Genomic DNA, 19,342 nt, shown 5'->3' on the forward strand with positions numbered 1-19,342 from the left:
CCCTGGATGCGGGATTCCCAAGATGCTGGGCCCTTGTCAGCTCCAGGGCAGGGTGGGGCGCAGTGGCCCTGCCATCTACAGGGCCTGAGGAAGGGCCTTGGCAGTCCAGTCTGGGTGACCGCCGGCCCCTCCCTCTCGCCCCCGCCCCAGGGCGTGTTCATTTTCAGCGCCGTGCAGATGACCCCTCTCACCATGGGGAGCTACGTCTTCCCCAAGTGGGGCCAGGGCGTGGGCTGGCTCATGGCTCTGTCTTCCATGGTTCTCATCCCCGGATACATGGCCTACATGTTCCTCACCTTAAAGGGCTCCCTGAAGCAGGTAAGCCCGTTCCTTGCCCTTCCTGTCGCTGGGCCCCTTCTCTTCTGTGCTGAGCACCACCCCTGCCCTTGTGAGCGCAGTCTAGCTGGGGAGAAGACAGGTCGATAGCCAATGACAGTAGAGTGTCAGAGGTCACGACTGGGGTGAACCAGGGAGGCGGGTTAGCCCTGCCCGCATTGAGGAGGATTGGAGAGGCCTTCTGAAAGAGGGGACAACAAAGAAAAGACCTAAGGACAAACCACACTTAAAAGTAGAAGCAGGAAGGAAAGATACAAACGAGCTTCTTTACAAAACAGAAACGGATCTACAGACGTAGAAAACAAACTTACAGTTACCAAAGGGAAAGGAGATAAGGGAGGAATACATTAGGAAGCTGGGGTTAGCATACATACAGTGATATACATAAAGCAGGCAAGAAGGACCTGCTGGAGAGCACAGGGCACACTGCTCAATAGTCTGTAATAACCTATAAGAACAAATCTGAAAAGAATAGATAGATAAACACTAGAAGCAGAGAGAATGTCCCTGGCAGAGGGTAGGAAGCATGTGCAAAGGCCCAGGGGTATAAACTGATCAGTGAGGCTGGCAGGCAGAGTGGGGAGGCAGCATGCAGGGAGGTGATGAGAGATGAGGCTGGGAATGTAAGAAGGTTGGCCCAGATCATGAAGGGCTTGGAAAACCAGGACAAGAACTTGGGACTTTATCCTGAGGGTTGTGCGGAGCCGTTGAGGAGCAGGTGAAGGGTGGAATCAGATGTGCTAAGAGCTTAACTCATGAAAGGCATGCTATCCCCAGCGGGGGCCCCCTAGCACATGCTGGGTCCATTGCAGCTCTTTGTTAAATTATATTGAATCCTTGAGTGAACAAGGCTGTGCTGGAGGTCCAGGGGCTGAGACATTGACGGAGTAAGTGTGGGCTGGGGGATTCACTGAGGACGGATGCAGGGCCACAGCTGGGGAGGACCTGGATCCGCACTTCTTAGCCTGACTTCCCACCAAGACCCACTCAGAGCCAGCAAGAGAGGCTGCAGTTCTGCAGCACAGGGAAGACGTGGCAGGAAGCCTCTTCTCCACCCCTTGCAGTCAGGTATTAGCAGATTAGGGCCCTTGTGGCCTTTTCTTCCAAGTCCACGTCCAAGGCTTTTTTTCCCCACGATTCTCTACTAAGTCTCAAAAGGTAGTCAGGTCTCAGAGTGGCAGAGATCACGGCCTGTACAAAGGCCCCACGGTGGGAAACAGGAAGGCTCGTCTGAGGACATATGCTGATGGGGTTGGATGGGGCAGGGCGTGCAGAGAAGGTGGAAGCGGGTCACCCCATCAGCAGATGCACACTGAGCAGTTGCTATGTGCCAGACACCAATGTCAGTGCCGGGGACTCAGCCCTGAGCCCAAGTCCCATCTTCACTGGCGTCCCTGGTGGCTCAGCAGGAGACATGGTCCAATCCCTGGGTGGGGAAGATCCCCTGGAGGAGGACATGGCTACCCACTCCAGTATTCTTGCCTGGAGAATCCCCCTGGACGGAGGAGCCTGGCTTTGCAAGTCCATGCCGTTGCAAAGAGTCAGACACAACTTAGGAACTAAACCACCACCACCATGGGCGATACTTTCTCAGCGAGAAAGATCCACAATTAAATAAAGTCATGCTTGAGGGGGCTAAGCAGTATGGAGAAAGGGGGTTTAGGGGGCTTAGCGGGCAAGGGCTCGCTGGGGAGATAACAGTGAGCCGAGACCTCAGGAGACAGAGGTCGAGCTGTGTCACTGAAAGGAAGGATGTACCAGTCAGCGGGGACAGCAGGGGCCCTTGCTCCGTGCGTGTGAGGAGGCTTGCCTGGCTAGAGTGGAGGAAGCGAGGGGGTGAAGGAGAACAGTGAGGTCTGCAGTGAAGGGATGGGTAGGACTTTGGTGAAATGGGGGCCACTGTCGGGTCCCGAGGGACCTGATCTGACTTCTCTTTTCACTAATCCATCCGGCTGGGGTGTCAAGAATAGAATGAAAAGGGTGAGGGGTAAGAACGGAAGTAGACGGGGTTGGGGGGTGGGCAGCGGGGGAGTTGCTACAATGACCCACGTGAAAAGAGGTGGGCGTGGCCCCAAGAGCCTCAGCAGAGGAGCAGGAGGGGGCTGGGAGCCCCGGCCTTGCAGGCCAGCACGCGCGGGGCGGGGCGGGGCGGGGGGGGGGGGTGCCTGGAAAGTGGGTGGGCCAACGAGAAGCCAGCCTCCCGCCATCCTAGCGAATCCCTCTGCCGCCCACAGCGGATCCAGGTTATGATCCAGCCAAGTGAAGACATTGTGCGCCCGGAGAACGGTCCGGAGCAGTCCCAGGCCAGCGGCTCAGCCAGCAAGGAGGCCTACATCTAGGGGTGCAGGGCGGCTCGCCCACCCACGCTCTCACCCCCCACCCCGGCTGCACGTGACCACCACTTGAAGTCTGAAGATACCGTCTATCTCAACCTACCTCGAGTGGAGAGTCCAGACAGCATCCCCAGGCAAAGAAAGGGAGGTGGGGACAGTCACACCCCCGGGGGTGGGGGGCTCCCGCCGTGGGAGGAGTAGATGCTCGCGGGCTGGTGACATTTGTAACCCAGCCTCCCCCCTCCCCCGTCAGCATCGGCTACACGGGCCGCTGTAATAGCTCTTTTTTACTACCCCGCCGGCCAGGGAGAGGCGGCGAGACCGTGCGCTCCTGACTTTTAGTTTTAATTTCCGACTGTACTCTTACTGCCGAAACCCATGACTGTTATCTCCGGTTTGGCAGGAGTTGGGTTCTGCCGGGAATGCTGCTCTGTGCGCGTGGAAAGGGTATTTTATGTATAATGGGCGTTTCCAGGGAGAGCTCACCTTTAATAAGAGCAGGGAGCCAGCGCTTTCGTGTTGTTTTTCTCCTTCCCGAGGCAGCTTGACACCCCCGCCCACCCCCGCAGGTCCGTCAGCATTCCCAGAGCTGCTTTCTCAAGCAGTCGATCCAGTAACCTGTTTCCCTTCCACCCAACTGAACGGGCATCTCTGCACTGTTTGCCTACGTCCCCGCTCACCCCCCTCCCAACCCACCCCACTCCACACTCCTCGCCAGGCCATTCTGAGGGCGCCTGGCCCAGCAGCAGTCCTTCCAGACAAAGCCCCTGCTCCTCGGAAAACTGCTGCAAAGCACAATTGATTTTTTTTAACCACCATTGGCTGTGGAGGGGCTCTGATCCCGCCGGGGAAGTTCCCTAACCAGGAGCCCTTTTCTGAGGCCAGCCTGCTTTGCAGGGGACAGAACCGTCCATGGGAAGTGAAGGTGAGGCCCTGTGCTTGACTGCAAAGTGGATCGAGTGGTTTGAACTGTCTCCTTCTTGAACCGTCTCACCCCTTACAGCCACCCCAGTCACGCCTGCTGCCCTCTCCCCTCCTCTGAAATTCCCCAGTGGGCATCTCCTCGCTGCCACTAAAACCCACCAGCCCAGTAACCAAGGGGCTGGTGTTAATCCAGACCCCCTCCCCAAGTGCTTCCGAGATTAAAACTGCTTCATCGGGAGGTGGTGTGTGTGCATTTCCAGAACTGGGCTCCAAGGTGGTGATGGTGGTGGCGATGGTGGCAGATCCAGTGAAGAGTTTCTTGCAAGCTCCAGCAACTCAGCAGTTTCTCCTTTGCTGGGAACGTGGGTCCCCATGTAGCAAGTCGTACGTTGTGCCCTGTACTCCTTAGCTAGTTAAACTCACGAGCTGTGTTTTACAACTAATCCTTAATAACTATGGTAAATAACTGTGACTGTGGGTTTTTTAAAATCTGTCATCCTCATCCAGAAGTGACCAGCATACCAGTTCTTGCAATAAGATATTACCCTCAGAATATTAAGCACATTCTTGTAGAAAAAATGTTCGTGTATGCATAGAAACGCACACATACGTACATTCATCCTCGCGTGTGGTACCTAGGGTCTCATCTGATACTGTGTAGGAAATCCACAAGCTTTTCCTGAAGTCATCTGTAAAATAGTCTCATCACTAAGGCATCCCAAATGCCAACTGGTGAATCCAGGATCCACATGCATATGTATCGTTAAATTATAGGGTTTAGAACAAAAGGAACCCTTCTCTGTGTCTCATGGTCCCGCCCCCTCAGCCTTGGCGTGAATTCCTTTAAAATAAGGGCAGGAAGACTTCTAACTTTCTCTTTGTTCTTCATTCTGAAACTAAGAACAAGTCTTTCAAAGACAAATGCAGTGTATTTAATAATGTTTGTAAGCAAATCTAAGTCAGATGTTTGGCAAGAAATCCCTTAACTGATTTCCATCCAAACCTACATATATAGCACAATATTACGTGTCGTACAATTACTGTGAGAACTGTGAATATGTGTAACTTTTTTTAGTATTTGCCCTGGGGAGGGAAAGATATTGTATTATCATATATGCTTTTTTTTTTTTTGCAATAAGGGTTTATTCTCAGAACACCAAGTAAATCTATCTCTATATTAAAAAATATATGTAATATATACATATTCAAACTATATACAGAGCCTGTTTTAAAAAAAATTACAGTATTTAGTAAAATGATCTGTTCTATGGACCAAATGTAAAATATTTATAAATGAAGATGCATTTTAAATGTCTATAAATGGTGTTATAACTAGAGCACGGGCGTTATGTACGTTTCTAAGAATATAGAGGAAAAAATAATAAAGGTTCTATGATATACAACGTTAGACCTTCAATTCTTGGGGGTGGGGGCACGATAACCTCTTTCATCAGGGCAATGATAGACACACACAAAAAACATTAAAATATTTTTCCCCAACAGAGAGAGATTTGGGCTCAAAATCGAGGGACATGGAGCTGGACTTCCCCCCGAGTCTTGGAATGCTTCTGAGCCACATAAGGGAGGTGGTTTCACTGTTGTAAAACTATAAAGCAGTCAAGTAAATCAAGGTCTAAAGCTAGCATAAAAGGGGCACACTTAGTTAGCAGCACTCATTCTCTTGTGACTCATTCCTCAAAATATTTAATTTTAACATCATATTGAAAATTTGAATTCTACAGAGAAGTTTTCAGATGACTCAACAATCACCCAGATTCACCAGCTTTTGTCTGTTTTCACATTCAAGTCTGTCTGTCCATCAGGGTTCGTGTGGGAAGCAGAAACGCTCCGAGTGGTACGGGGTAAGGGATTTATTATAGAACAAGCCTTTTACAGTTGTGGGAGAAATAAGGGAGTAAGGATCCAGGTGAGTTGGGAGATTAGAGGATAGTCACTGATGAGAAGACGTAGGAGTGGGCCCAATACACGTTAACGCTCAGCCTTTCTCATGGAGAAAGTTGGCTGCCAGCCACACTGTATAGAAGAACCCAAGAACCCAAATTCAGGGGCGTTTTATAAGCCAACTGGCCTATCCTCTTCAAAAACGTCAAGGTCATAAAAGGCAAAACGGAGTAATTTTTCAGATTAAGGAAACATGACTACTGAACGCAGTGCCTCCTCCCCAGTTAGACACTGGGCCAGAGGGAAAAAAGCTTTTATTCTTTTGTTACAAAGGGCATTAGTGGGACACTAGGTGAAATTTTCATAATCTAAAACTTTGAATAAGGTTAGATGATAATATTGTGTCAATGTGAATTTCCTGATTTTGATTTGCTTTGTGGATACATACAAGAATATCCTTGCTTTTAGGAAACATGCTGAAATACTCAGGAGTGAAGGAATACCTTGTCTACAATTGATTCTCCAATGATCGAGGAAAAAGAATAACCCACACATATGTGGTATGTGCATGTGTGTGTTGTGTGTGTGTCGAGTGGGAAGGAGATGAGGAAACAGGCACACGTGGAGAAAGACCACCTGAGAAGTCTGGGGGAAGGTTGTGCACAAATACTAGGTTTGCAACTTCTAAGTGAAGCTATTTAAACAATCGAGGAAGACCTGCGTGTCACCTTCATTTGACGAGAGCTGTATGGGGCTGTGGGGATGGGAGTTCCTGCAGGGCTGAGGGGTGGAGAGATGCACACAGGCTTTCGTTTGTACCAGGACCACCCCTCACTCTCACACTCCTACCCCCGTAACTGTCCCTTTTCTTCTGGAAAGCCCCTCCTTCAAGTCTCAGCCCAGAAGTCACCTCCTTGGTTGCTAGCAGGCTCACACATGCAGACTGCATGTGTGTGTGTGTGTGTTTCGGGGGTCCCTCCTTGCTGTCAGAGCTGCCGAGCGAAGTCAGCCCCTTTCTGCTCACTCAGGCTCTCCCACTGCGGCTGGAAGGGAGTGGCTGTGTCTCATGGGTCTTTGGGCGGCCAGGACTGGCACAAAACTTATCACAGGCCAGTGCTCAAAAGAGTTCGCTTTTAGTTTCTGATTCTTTAAACTCAGCATTTCATGATACACCCTAGCTATTAATAACTAAACGCTGCTAAACCCCTGGGGCTTCCCAGGTGGTGCTAGAGGTAAAGAACCTGCCTGCCGATGCAGGAGACATAAGAGATGTGAGTTTGATCCCCTGGAGGAGGTCATGGCACCCCACTCCAGCATTCTTGCCTGGAGAATCCCATGGACAGAGGAGCCTGGCGGGCTACAGTGCATAGGGCCACACGGGGTCGGACACGACTGAAGCAATGTAGCATGCACACATGCCTAACCTCTCTCATTAGTACCCGCAAACCTATAAGGTAATGGTACCGACCTGACCATTTCGCTTGAGTTCCCTAAAAGGGTTCTCCTGCCTGGTGCTGTTCAAGTTGATAAAACAAGGACGAGTTTGGTTCAGAAGCAGGAGAAAGCTTATTCCTTCCAGCAAAGAATGGAGAGGTGTGAACTTGCTCTAGAGCACACGCTTATTTGTGCAGAACAGGCCATAGGCGGGGTTGCCTTATAGTGATCTTGGCTCGCTCCTGCACACAGCCGGCAAAGCCAACTGAAGTGTTGGCCCCGCGGCATTTTGAAGCAGGAACTTGGTTCTAAAGAGTGCAGAGCCCCAGGTGTGAGGCCACACGGTACAGAGCATGCAGCATCCTCTGAGCCAGTGAAGCTAGACTGCACGCACAGGAAAACGAAAGGTTAGACTTGGTTTTATTACCCAGATTCTACTTTCATTTCCTGGGAGTTGTCAACGGGCTTTGCTGGTGACACACCCCTGCTCCATATCCTGCCCCTCACTGTCGAGGGGCGCTAGACCGCCTTCTGTGACTGCTGCTTGTGGGTGTGGGGTGTCGTCAGAGCCCCCTGGAGGGGTGGCCTGCTCCCCGGCTGCCTTTATGTATATCTGGTTGCCCCCAGGCCTAGACCCTGATTGTTCCCATCCCTGAGCCACCCCCGTTTGTGTAACCTTTTGGAGACAAAGAACATGAGACAGTGTAAAGTTCCAAAAGGCCCAAATATTAACAAGAGAATAGTGCTCACCTGTCAACTGTTTGCTGCGAACACGGGTCTCTGGGTCCTTGGCCTGTGGGTCAGGGCGAGAGGGCCCTGGCGTCCAGGCCCTGCTGCGGCTGAATCTTCCCGGTCATGATTTGATGGTGGTTTTACGGAAGAGAAGCTTCAGGTAAGAGAGAGGTTCCCACAGACAGTCAAGGGGTCCCTGCCCCAGGTTGTCCCTGCAGAGGTGAGGGCTTGGGGTTCCCTTCTCTTGAGTGCGAGGCACGCATGGAGGGGTCCCTGCGACTTCCAGTCAAAAGGATGGTTAGGGTCGCCCGGTGGGGCCTGTTCCCTTAGGGGTGAGCTGGACTTGGCAGCCACCGGTTTGCCAGGATTTTAGATGGACTTATCCCTAGGATAAGTCCCTCAGGTCTGAATGGGCCTTATCTGTGGGCCTCTGGTGGGTTTTGTGTTAAGGTTGTTACTTTTCATGCCAAAAGTTACCACATCCTCAACTAATCAATTCAGCCCCTGTGGAGCAGTGGTAAAGAATCCGCCCACAATGCAGGAGACTTAGGTTCCATCTCTGGGTCAGGAAGATCCCCTGGAGGACCAGTGGGTTCGTTCCAGTGGGACGAAAAGTTCGTCCTTTTCGCCTTTTCCCCTCTCTCCTAAAACTGCTCCCATCTGTGAACCATTACTCTTTGGGGTTTGGGAGAGGCTGATTTCTTAGATTTGGGGCTACATACTTACCATGTAAGTATGTACTTACTGGAGGCAACCCACTCCAGTATCCTTGCCTGGAAAATCCCATACACAGAGCCTGGCAGGCTGCAGCCCATGGGGTCACAAGGACTTGGACACGACTGAGCGACTTAGCACACACCCAGACAGCAAACCAGTTATATGGGGTTTCCCTCACACAGTGAGGTCCTTGCTGACCCTCCTTCGTGGCTTGACGAGCTGCAGTTTGGGGAAAGAAGTATTGCCCATGTTCACTAACTAGACACCCCCGGATCTCTGTTGAAGCCCCATTTGGGGCTTTGTCTAATTCTTCCTTTGTGTCACTGGGGAGTGATTGGGTGGGTCTGGCCTTTGAGGTGTGGGGGGTGGTTGCCAGGTTTCTGGCTCCAGGGCCTCCCTTTGGCACTTGGGTCCACCTTGCTGTTTCATTTTATTAATTCTGCATCTCCTTATTGGAGACTCCTGCAATGGATCGCTGCCACATGATTTTTGGAAGCTGTACTAGTTCTCAGAGCTTCAGTAGGTGTAAGCAAGGTTTTACTGTTTATACTCTGCACTAAGCATCCCACTTTCCTTACAAATAGCCGTGTGTGTGTGTGTGTGTACAGGATGGTATATACATACTGGGAATCTGTAAAGATTTAAGGCCTTCCCTTCCCCAAGCTTCTGAGGCTCAGGTGAGGGCTGTCAGTGTGGCCTTTTGAGCAAAATCCCTGGGGTAGGCTTCTTGCTTCTGTAACTTCGGTCTGGACGGTCACTGCATACCCCACTCACCTTTTCACCTTTCCCCTCTCTCTTAAAACTGCTCCCATCTGTGAACCATTACTCTTTGGGGTTTGGGAGAGGCTGACCTCTTAGATTTGGGGTTACATACTTACCATGTAAGCATACCCAAAATTAATTGTATAGTTTAAATGAGTAAATTTTATGGTATGTGAATTATATCTCAATCAGGAAAAAAAAAAGCATCAATCCAATTAACTCATGATGCTAGCTTTAAAAGTCAAGTTTTCCGATATCTCTCAGTAAGGTGTGAAACCACTCTAAGGCTGAGATTTATCCTGCTTGGAAGTCCCTTGGACAGCAGGGATATCAGAGCAGTCAGTCGTAAAGTTTGGCATAGTTTCTCTATGGTTTCTGTACAGTCAAGCTCCAGGGGCCCCGTTTCTGTGGGTAGCAGCAGGGTGGCAGGATTCAGGCTGTGTCAGGGTTTTGAGGTAGCCCCTGGGCTGTCTAAAAGCATAGCCTGAACTTGAATTGACCTTCTGGGGGATAGCCATTCTGTTTCCTTAGAGCTAACTAAAGCCTGAACTTGGTGTGGGGTCTATATAGTGATTCAGTGACCAGATATTAACTTTTCACTGAGGCCTCCTTTTGCAGAGTTGTGGTAACTTGTACAGACTGAGCGACTTCACTTTCACTTTTCACTTTCACCCATTGGAGAAGGAAATGGCAACCCTCTCCAGTGTTCTTGCCTGGAGAATCCCAGGGACGGGGGAGCCTGGTGCGCTGCCGTCTCTGGGGTCGCACAGAGTCGGACACGACTGAAGCGACTTAGCAGCAGCAGCAGCAGCAGTATAGTCCATAGGCGAGGCGGCTACCCCTTGGCGGTTTGATCTGATTGTTTAGAGAAATAAGCAATCACCTGAGCAAGGGGTCCCAGTTTTTGAGTTAATATTTGAGGGGACAATCACCCTTCTCTCATGAAAGTAAAGGTCCAAGGATTAGTCACTCAGTCGTGTCTGACTCTTTGCAAGCCCATGGATTCCCAGGTAAGAATACTGGAGTGGGTTGCCATTCCCTTCTCCAGAGGACCTTAGCAACCCAGGGATCAAACCCAGGTCTCCCACATTGCAGGCAGATTCTTTACTGTCTGAGCCACCAGGGAAGCCCCCAGAGGTCAAAGGGTTTCGTTAATCTGAGAGGGACAGAGCCAGACTCAAACGTAATTGCTTTTCCAATTTTTTTTTTTTTTTTTTGCTTTTCCAATTCTTAAAAGGCCCTTTTGTATCCTAAATTCCATTCAGAAGGGTCATTATCCTTTCCTTTCAACTTTTCACATAGAGGCCTAGCTATTAGACCATAGTTAGGGATCCAGATGCTACAAAACCCAGCCATCCCCGGGAAACCCTTGAGCTGTCTTCCGCTCTTAGCAAGGGTGAGGCTGTAAATGGTTTCTTGCCTTTCCTGGGACGGCTTCTCTGACCTTCTGTGAGAATGAAGCCTGGGTAGATCACCCTCGTTTGTGACACTTGAGCCTTCTTTCTTGGACACCTTATATCCTTTATAGGCTAGGCATTTCAGAATGGTTGCAGTAGTTCCTCAAAATATATCTTTTAGGTTTTTAGCTAAAGTTTCCCCAAAGATGGTAGGGGGCTTTTTGAACCCTTGGGGCAGGACTCTCCAGCAGTATTGTTGTTTTTTTTGTTGTGTGTTTGGGTCCTGCCACTCAAACACAAGAATTTCTTGTTCTCCTCGGCAGGGAGAAGGCGGAGTTCTTACTGGTGGGATACAGCTATGCTGCTCAAGGATTCAGGTCCAAGTGCTGAGCACAGCATCTCTGCACACGGCCGGCCATCACTGTCATGAATTGTGGTGGCATGGGCAAAATTGTTGGGTGCAGAGTTCCTGCCACCCTAGGAACGCTAGTCTAAAGAACTGGGTGCAAGACCTCTGCCTGCAGCACCCCATGAGAGAATGAATCAAAAGGGCAAAGGAAAACTATAAAAGAGAACAGACGTTTTTATTACCCACACTCCATTTATATTCCCTAAGAATTGTTTATGGGTTTCACTGGTGACAACAGGCCTGATTAATTCCACATGATGGATGAAAAAATAATGCTTAGAAAAATGAAGAGATTTTCCTTAAAAGAAATTTTATTGAATAAATGAATAAGCAAACAAAGTAGAAGATCCGAGTGTTCTGTGACCCCAGAGGGATGAAGGGAATGTGTACCAGGGGCGGATGGGAGGCAGACTCCAGATGAGGAAGCACAGTCTCCTGGCCAGGGCTCTCCAACAGTAGAACAAGCTTCCTTGGTAGTGAGTGAGCTCCCCATCCCTAGGGGGTATGCATGCAGAGAACGCCACTTTGACAGAGTTGGCTGCACACCCAGGTGGGATGGGGGGTTGATTCTCCTGACAGCAGATGGTTTCTAAGCAGGTCCAGTGGGAAGAAGGGACTTGGGATGCCAGAGGCCTGAAAATGAGCACTTACTCTCCTTCCTCTTCCCTCCAACCCTCACTTCAAGAATAATATGCCCCCAATGGCTTGCTGTTCACTTCATGGCAAATAGATGGGGGACAATGGAAACAGTGCCAGACTTTTATTTTCTTGGGCTCCAAAATCACTGTGGATGGTGACTGCAGCCATGAAATTAAGAGACGCTTGTTCCTTGGAAGAAGAGCTATGACAAACCTAGACAGCGTATTAAAAAGCAGAGACATCACTTTGCCAACAAAGGTCCATATGGATACAAAGCTATGGTTTTTCCAGTAGTCCTGTATGGATGTGAGAGTTGGACCCTAAAGAAGGCTGACTGCCAGAGAATCGATGCTTTTGAACTGTGGTGCTGGAGGAGACACAAGAGAGTCCCTTGGACAGTCAATCCTAGAAAATCAACTCTGAATATTCTTTGAAAGGACTGATGCTGAAGCTGAAGCTCCAATAATCTAACCACCTGATACGAAGAGCTGACTCATTGGAAAGGCCCTGATGGTGGGAAGGATTGAGGGCAGGGGGAGAAGGGGGCGGCAGAGGATGAGATGGTTGGATGGCATCATTGACTCAATGGACATGAGTCTGAGCAAACTCCAAGAAATAGTGCAGGACAGGGAAGCCTGGAGGGCTTCAGTCCATGGGATGGCAAAGAGCTGGACACGCCTGAGCCAATGAACAAGAAATACTTCTACAGTACTAACGACGAACTTAATGCCCTGAAATCAGAGGTGCTCATTCCCTGGACTGGGTTTGGGAAAGTGGGGTGGAATGAATTGGAGCTAGGAACTGACATACACACACTATTGATACTATCTATAAAAAAGATAACCAGCGAGAGCCCAGTGCACAGCACGGGGAACCCTGCTCACTGCCCTGTGGCGATGTAAATGGAAAGGAAATCCAAGAAGGAAAGGATACGTGTAAACACACAGCCGATTCATCTCGCTGTTCCCCATAAAGACCATAAAGCACACAACACCATAAAGCAACCATCCTCCAATCTTGTTTCTTTACCTTTCCGTTTCTGTGATGAGGAGCCTGAGACCTGCGGAAGATGAGTAATCTGCCCAAAGCCAGATGTAATGGCAATGTTTATTGAGCACTTTCTACGTGCCAGGCGTAGTTCCGAGCTGGTGGGGGCAGGCTTCTTAACTCAGACTTGCCTCTTTGAAGTTGACACAAGCACCCCAGGGTTGGAACCGTGAACAAGGAACGTCAGCCTGCCATTTCAATAAACAGAGTGTGCTGCCGCCGTCAAACCTTGAGCCACGGCAGCCACCCTGGTGTTGCACCCTGCGGTTCAGGATTGAGAAAAACAGGGTACTGGGTCTAGGTAGTTAAGGTGCATATCAAATTTCAGTAAGCCCAGACTTGCATTCTCCCATGCATGCATGCATGCGAGCTAGGTCGCTTCAGTCATGTTCGACTCTGTGCAACCCTATGGACTGTAGCCCTCCTGTCTCCTCTGTCCATGGGATTCTCCAGGTAAGAATACTGGAGTGGGTTGCCGTATTCTTCTCCAGGGGATCTTTCCGATCCTGGAATCGAACCTATATGCCTCTTAGGTCTCCTGCATTGGCAGGCATAGAAAAACACTGAATCCATTAACTTGAGATGTCTGGTTTTCTTTAATTAGCACTAATCTTTTGATATTTAACTACCTGCTTTTCTTTTTAACTTCTGTATAGCCTGACTTCTCACTTAACTCTGAAATAGTCCCTGAGAGGTATCTGAGAGACTGTATGTATCTTGGTTTAAGTCCTCAGGAATGTTGCAAATGAAACAGAATTCTCAGCTTTCAGGTTGGGTGGTTTTTTAAGTCAACAGAAGCTAGGGATGGGAGGTCCCTGAGGGGTGCTCAGCACTGGCTCAACTAGGCCAAGTCTTCCTGCTTCCCCGAGACCTATCCCCTGCTTTCTGGGCCCCCAAGGCCCACCAGGACCCAAGGGGGTCACAAACAGGAGCCTGTGAGGCAGGAAACCAACAGGAGGCACCTGGCTCTCGTGCCTACAGGACACTCCTGGCCTCGGAGGATGCTCGGCCTTCACACAGCTCATTTTCCTGTCTACCAAGGCGGCGTCTGGAGACAGGGAGCCAACAGCCATCTCCCCTGTTCTTCCTCAGAACCGAACCCTGATCCTACTCGGGTATCAGCAGGCAGCCTCAGCGTACAGAAGTGGGGCTCTGCCCCAGCTCCAGATGGGAAATGTTGGTTGGTCTATGTCAATCATGTGATTCCATTCTCCTGGGCAGTGATTGGTAGACTCATGGGCATGAAAGCAGTTATGGCCAGTGAGGGGTGAGGAGCCGGGCAGTGGGAGGGGTGGGGGAGTTTTTTGGTTCTTGAAAATAGACACTGGGGGGGGAAAAGGATGGGTGAATGGGTGGGAGATGGATGGATTGATGGAGACATGATAAAACAAGTATTCAGTTCAGTTCAGTCGCTCAGTCGTGTCCAGCTCTTTGCCACCCCATGGACTGCAGCACACCAGGTTTCCCTGTCCATCACCAACTCCTGGAGCTTGCTCAAACTCATGTCCATGGCGTTGGTGATGCCATCCAACTAGCTCATCCTCTGTCATCCCCTTCTCCTCCTGCCTTCAATTTTTCCCATCATCAGAGTCCCGGTGAGTCAGCTCTTCGCATCAGGTGGCCAAAGTACAATGAATATCCAAAACAAATTTCCTTTAGAATGGACGGGTTTGATCTCCTTGCTGTCCAAGGACTCTCAAGAGTCTTCTCCAACACCACAGTTCAAAAAGCATCAATTTTTCAGCACTCAGCTTTCTTTATAGTCCAACTCTCACATCCATACATGACTACTGGAAAAACCATAGCTTTGACTAGATGGACCTTTGTCAGCAACGTAATACCTCTGCTTTTTAATATGTTGTCTAGGTTGGTCATAGCTTTTCTTCCAAGGAGCAAGCATCTTCTAATTTCATGGCCGCAGTCACCATCTGCAGTGATTTTGGAGCCCCAAAAAATAGAGGCAGTCACTGTTTCCCCATTCATTTGCCATGAAGTGATGGAACTGGATGCAATGATCTTCGTTTTTTGAATGTTGAGCTTTAAGCCAGTTTTTTTACTTTCCTCTTTCACTTTCATCAAGAGGCTCTTTAATTCCTCTTCACTTTCTGCCATAAGGGTGGTGTCATCTGCGTATCTGAGGTTATTGATATTTCTCCCAGCAATCTTTATTCCAGCTTGTGCTTTATCCAGCCCAGCATTTCGCATGATGTACTCTGCATATAAGTTAAATACGCAGGGTGACAATATACAGCCTTGATGTACCCCTTTTCCAATTTGGAACCAGTCTGTTGTTCCATGTCCGATTCTAACTGCTGCATACACATTTCTCAGGAGGCAGGTAAGTTGGTCTGGTGTTCCTATCTCTTGAGGAATTATCCACAGTTTGTTGTGATCCACACAGTCAAAGGCTTTAGCATAGTCAATGAAGCAGAAGTAGCTGTTTTTCTGGAACTCTCTTGCTTTTACTATGATCCAGCGGAGGTTGGCAATTTGATCTCTGGTTCCTCTGCCTTTCTAAATGCAGCTTGAACACCTGGAGTTCTTGGCTCATGCACTGTCGACTCCTCGCCTGGAGAATTTTGAGCATGACTTTGCTAGTGTGCATCAGGCCTAGTGTGCCAGCTAGTGGATGGGTTGTTGATGACCGAACAAGTGTAATAAAGCGTTAATGATAGAGTCACGGTGGGTATAAAGATGCTCACTGTACTGTTCTTTCAACTTTTCTGTATGTTTGAAATTTTTCATAGTAATGTTTAAAAAATAATGAAGCCTAAGTATCAACTAAAACTGAAGGTTATGCATACTCTATGACCCAACCAGTTTTATCCTAGGTAGAATAGAAATGCTTGCTCATGGACACCCAAGGCTTTATAGAATAACTTTTATAGACATGCTATTTGTAACAGCCCACGTCTGAAACAATCAAATGTCTAGTCACAAAGGCATTTTTAGGCTCCCACCCTCTCTCTCACCATTCACGTCCCCCTCCCCTGCTGCTGCTGCTGCTGCTAAGTCGCCTCAGTCGTGTCTGACTCTGTGCGACCCCATAGACGGCAGCCCAACCAGACTCCCCCGTCCCTGGGATTCTCCAGGCAAGAACACTGGAGTGGGTTGCCACTTCCTTCTCCAGTGCATGAAAGTGAAAAGTGAAAGTGAAGTCGCTCAGTCGTGCCCAACTCTTCGCGACCCCATGGACTGCAGCCCACCAGGCTCCTCCGTCCATGGGGTTTTCCAGGCAAGAGCACTGGAGTGGGGTGCCATTGCCTTCTCTGCCCCCCACCCCTGAAACTCTTCTAAACATCCGCTTCTGCGCCTGCTGCTTGCTCTGACTGGACCCTCCTCCTCGTGTCCAACTGGCCACTCTAACCCCTGTTTCAAGTGTTGGCTCTGGTGCCCTGCTAGGCAGACTGCCTGGAGTGTTAGCACCTCTTTTTGGAATCTAAGTCTCATCAAACTGGAAGAGAGGCAGTCGTGTGTAAACCCTTACATGTGCCCAGGCCTCTGAGAAGGAAACCCTCATTGATTTCTTCAAGGCAAGGTGTTCTCAGCCCCACCCAACAGATTCAGAAACCGAGGGACAGACAGGAATGGGGCCTGCACGGGGCTCTTTGCTTTAGCAGGCAGGCCCTGAAGCATGCCTGCGCAATGCAACAGAGCAGCAGACAAAGATCGTGAGACTTTCTGAGGTCGGTTTGACATTTATCAGGATGAGCTCTAGCAGGTTGATATGCATTAACTCATCGTGTCTTCACAACCATCCTGTGAAGTGGACAGTATCCCCAATTTACAGGTCAGGCTCCAGAGTGAAGAGAGATGAGACACTTGCTCTGTCAGCTACCAAACACTCAACGTTAAATACCAAGATACTCATCTTTTCACCTAGTAACTAAGAAAGCAGCTAGAGGGACTCTTCCTCACCCATTAAATCTACAAAACTTAAAAAAAAAATCATAAATGGCAGTACCAGTAAGGATGCAGGGAAATAAACACGTTTTTAGATGCAGCGCAGATACCCAAACTGATTTTTAAAAACTGTCTGGATAATTTGCTAACATAGCCAGAACACTTATTCCTTTTAACTCAGCAATTCCATTTCTAGGAATCTTTTAGAAAATACTCAGAAATTCTGGACATAGTTTGTCTTAAAGTTGTTGGTTTTTTTTTTTCGCTACATTATTATATATAATAACAACAAAAGAAAGGACTTCACCTCTAAGTCCAGCAGTAGGGTGGGTGCAATAAGCGATGGCATGCCCAGTCATGGAACATGACCCAGCCGTTACAAGCAATGTGGTAAAAGGAAAATCAGTGTCATTTTTCTGAAAGTGTCCAAAATTGACTGCTGAGTAAAAATAAACAGGATGCAAAATTACATGTACATAGTGTCGTTCGAATTGCACTGGACTGGGTTGGGTTGTTTTGAATTGTATTTTATTCCTGGAAGAAAATCTCCCTAAAGGTTCACAGTGTACACAGCAATACTGGCTAAATTTGTTTAGCAGGGCAATGTAGGACATACATTGATCTCATTCTTCCTCATAACCACCCCTGGGATTGCCACGTTTATGATTCCCATTCTGCAGATGGGACCACTGAGGCAGAAGAAATTGAGTTTCTCATCAAGGTCAAGACTGCCCAACTCCAGAGCCCACAGCTTCTACCTTCTCTTCTATACCCAGTCTCTCTCAGTGTGGTTATGGGTAGACGGTTAAACCTTTTGGATGCTTTAAAAACTTCTTTTCTGAGCTATTTACAATGGACATCTATCTCTTCTATAATCAACTGGGGAAAAGCAATAAAACCATTTGTTTATGCAAAGTGTCTGGAACGTTCCAGACAGCAGCAGTCTCCTGAGGTCCCAGTGGGACTGGCATCTTCTAACTGCAGTGAAGAAGTGTGGGTGATCCCAGAGCCCACACGCCCCGGAGAGGGCTCTCCCCAGCTTGAGACAGAACTGCTGTGAGTGGCAGGCATCCGAAGTGCAGGGAGAATGTGGCGCGGGCCGCGCCGGGGGCAGGGGCTCTGGGTCCCCAGGCCGTCGTCCTTGTTCCTCTGCTCCCTCTCGCCCCACGTGCCCGCCAGCCTGACTTCTCAGGTTGTTTGCTCAGACGAGATGAAGGGGAGGAAGGACCTTCCCGACTCACGTTTGTCCCTTCTCTTGAGCCAGGTTTCCCGGGGCCCAACAGCAGGGCTGGAGGTTGAGGCGATGCTGGGTGGTGGCGGTGGTGGCTATAACCACTGCGTCCAATAATGACAGAACATGGCTGTCCCTAGAGGGGCACCGACGAGAGCACGACTTCAGGGCTCAACCTCTATACTCCCTGTCTATGTGACCAAGGGCAGTGGGATCTACCTCTCTGGGCCTCAGTTTCCTCATCTGTAAAATAGGCACAATAGTGAAGGCCCGTCTCACAAGGCTCTTGTGAGAATTAAATTACTAAATATGTGTAAAGTGTAAGAACAGTGCCTGGTACATGCCCTGCCCTCGATAAATGTTTACCGTTATTAAACACGTTGCGTTTATACAAGTTAACCCATTGGTCCATTGCAACATCTCCCTGGTAGTCACTTTCACTAGCCCATCTGGCAGAAGGAAACACAGAGGCACAGAGACGCTGGGTGACCTTCCCAAGGTCACACAGCTTTCCCGGCAAGGAGAGGAGCAGGATTCAGGCTGAGGCCCTACGGCTTCATAGGCTGTGTGATTGGTCCTCAGTTTTTTCTGCTTCTCAGTGTGGACGTAGATGTGGAAATGTAGGCATGGATTGTTCTTTGTAGCAATTTTTTTTTAAAAAGGATGGATATTAAGGTAGTGCTATCAAAGTCGGGCTTCCCTGGTGGCTCAGGTGGTAAAGAGTCTGCCTCCAATGCCAGAGACCAGGTTCAGTCCTGGGTGGGGAAGATCCCCTAGAGAAGGGAACGGCTACCCGCTCCAGTATTCTTGCCTGGAGAATTGCATGGACTGAGGAGCCTGGCGGGCTACCGTCCTTGGGGTCACACAGAGTCGGACTCGACTGAACGAGTAACACACACATTAAAGTTGGAAGGGTGGGGACTCAGGGAGGTGTGTTCAGCCCCAGAGAGGCTGCTTTCTCCATGTGTACCTTGGGGCAAGTCACTTGGCTTCACTGTGCTTCCATTTCCTCGTGGGTGAGATAAGATCCCTGCCCCTTCCCAGGGCGGTAGAATAAGAGGCGTTGCAAGAACAGGCCCTGAGCAGGGTGATGCAAAGGGTGGGGAGGGGACGGCCACTGGGAGAAGGACTGTCCCCTGCAGGTCCTGGACCCATCCCTGGCCAGGGATCCTCCTCCCCCTCCGCTCCCTGCCCCTTGTAGAGGCTCAGTCCTTCAAATCCCTGGACCCCACAGCCGCCACCTAATATGAGCAAAGTGATGAAGCGTGAGCTCCGCAACACCCATCAGATAGACCCCAGCCAGGTCCAGCCAGCTGGGCTTAGAGGAGGGCAGACGGGCGGGCCTGCTGAGCACAACTGGGGCTGCGAGGCAGCGAATGAGAATCACCGCCCGCATGCCAGCCATTTCAGTCCTGTCACTCCCGCCGACACCGGGCAGCCTGAGACCCCATCGGCGGGCTCCTGCCCACCTCCTTCCTCCAGCCCTGCTCCCAGGGGTCTATCTGGGATGCAAATCGGAGCCCAACAGCCCGTGGTGGCTCAGATGGCAGAGAATCTATCTGCAATGTGGGAGACC

General features: G+C 49.6%; 1 protein-coding gene across 1 annotated transcript in view; it reads left to right on the forward strand.

Annotated features, from left to right (window-relative positions):
- The window catches only part of SLC6A1 (solute carrier family 6 member 1), a 39,710-nt gene extending 34,714 nt beyond the window's left edge, over nt 1-4,996 (forward strand). Inside the window, exons 15-16 of the mRNA XM_069560826.1 lie at nt 151-318; nt 2,571-4,996. Coding sequence (XP_069416927.1) covers nt 151-318; nt 2,571-2,675 — 273 coding nt within the window. The 3' untranslated portion in view covers nt 2,676-4,996. The remainder of the gene's footprint in view (nt 1-150; nt 319-2,570) is intronic.
- The last annotated feature ends 14,346 nt before the right edge of the window (nt 4,997-19,342 follow it).

Source organism: Ovis canadensis, chromosome 19 (assembly GCF_042477335.2).
Source record: "Ovis canadensis isolate MfBH-ARS-UI-01 breed Bighorn chromosome 19, ARS-UI_OviCan_v2, whole genome shotgun sequence".
In the NCBI taxonomy this organism is placed as follows: Eukaryota; Metazoa; Chordata; class Mammalia; order Artiodactyla; family Bovidae; genus Ovis; species Ovis canadensis.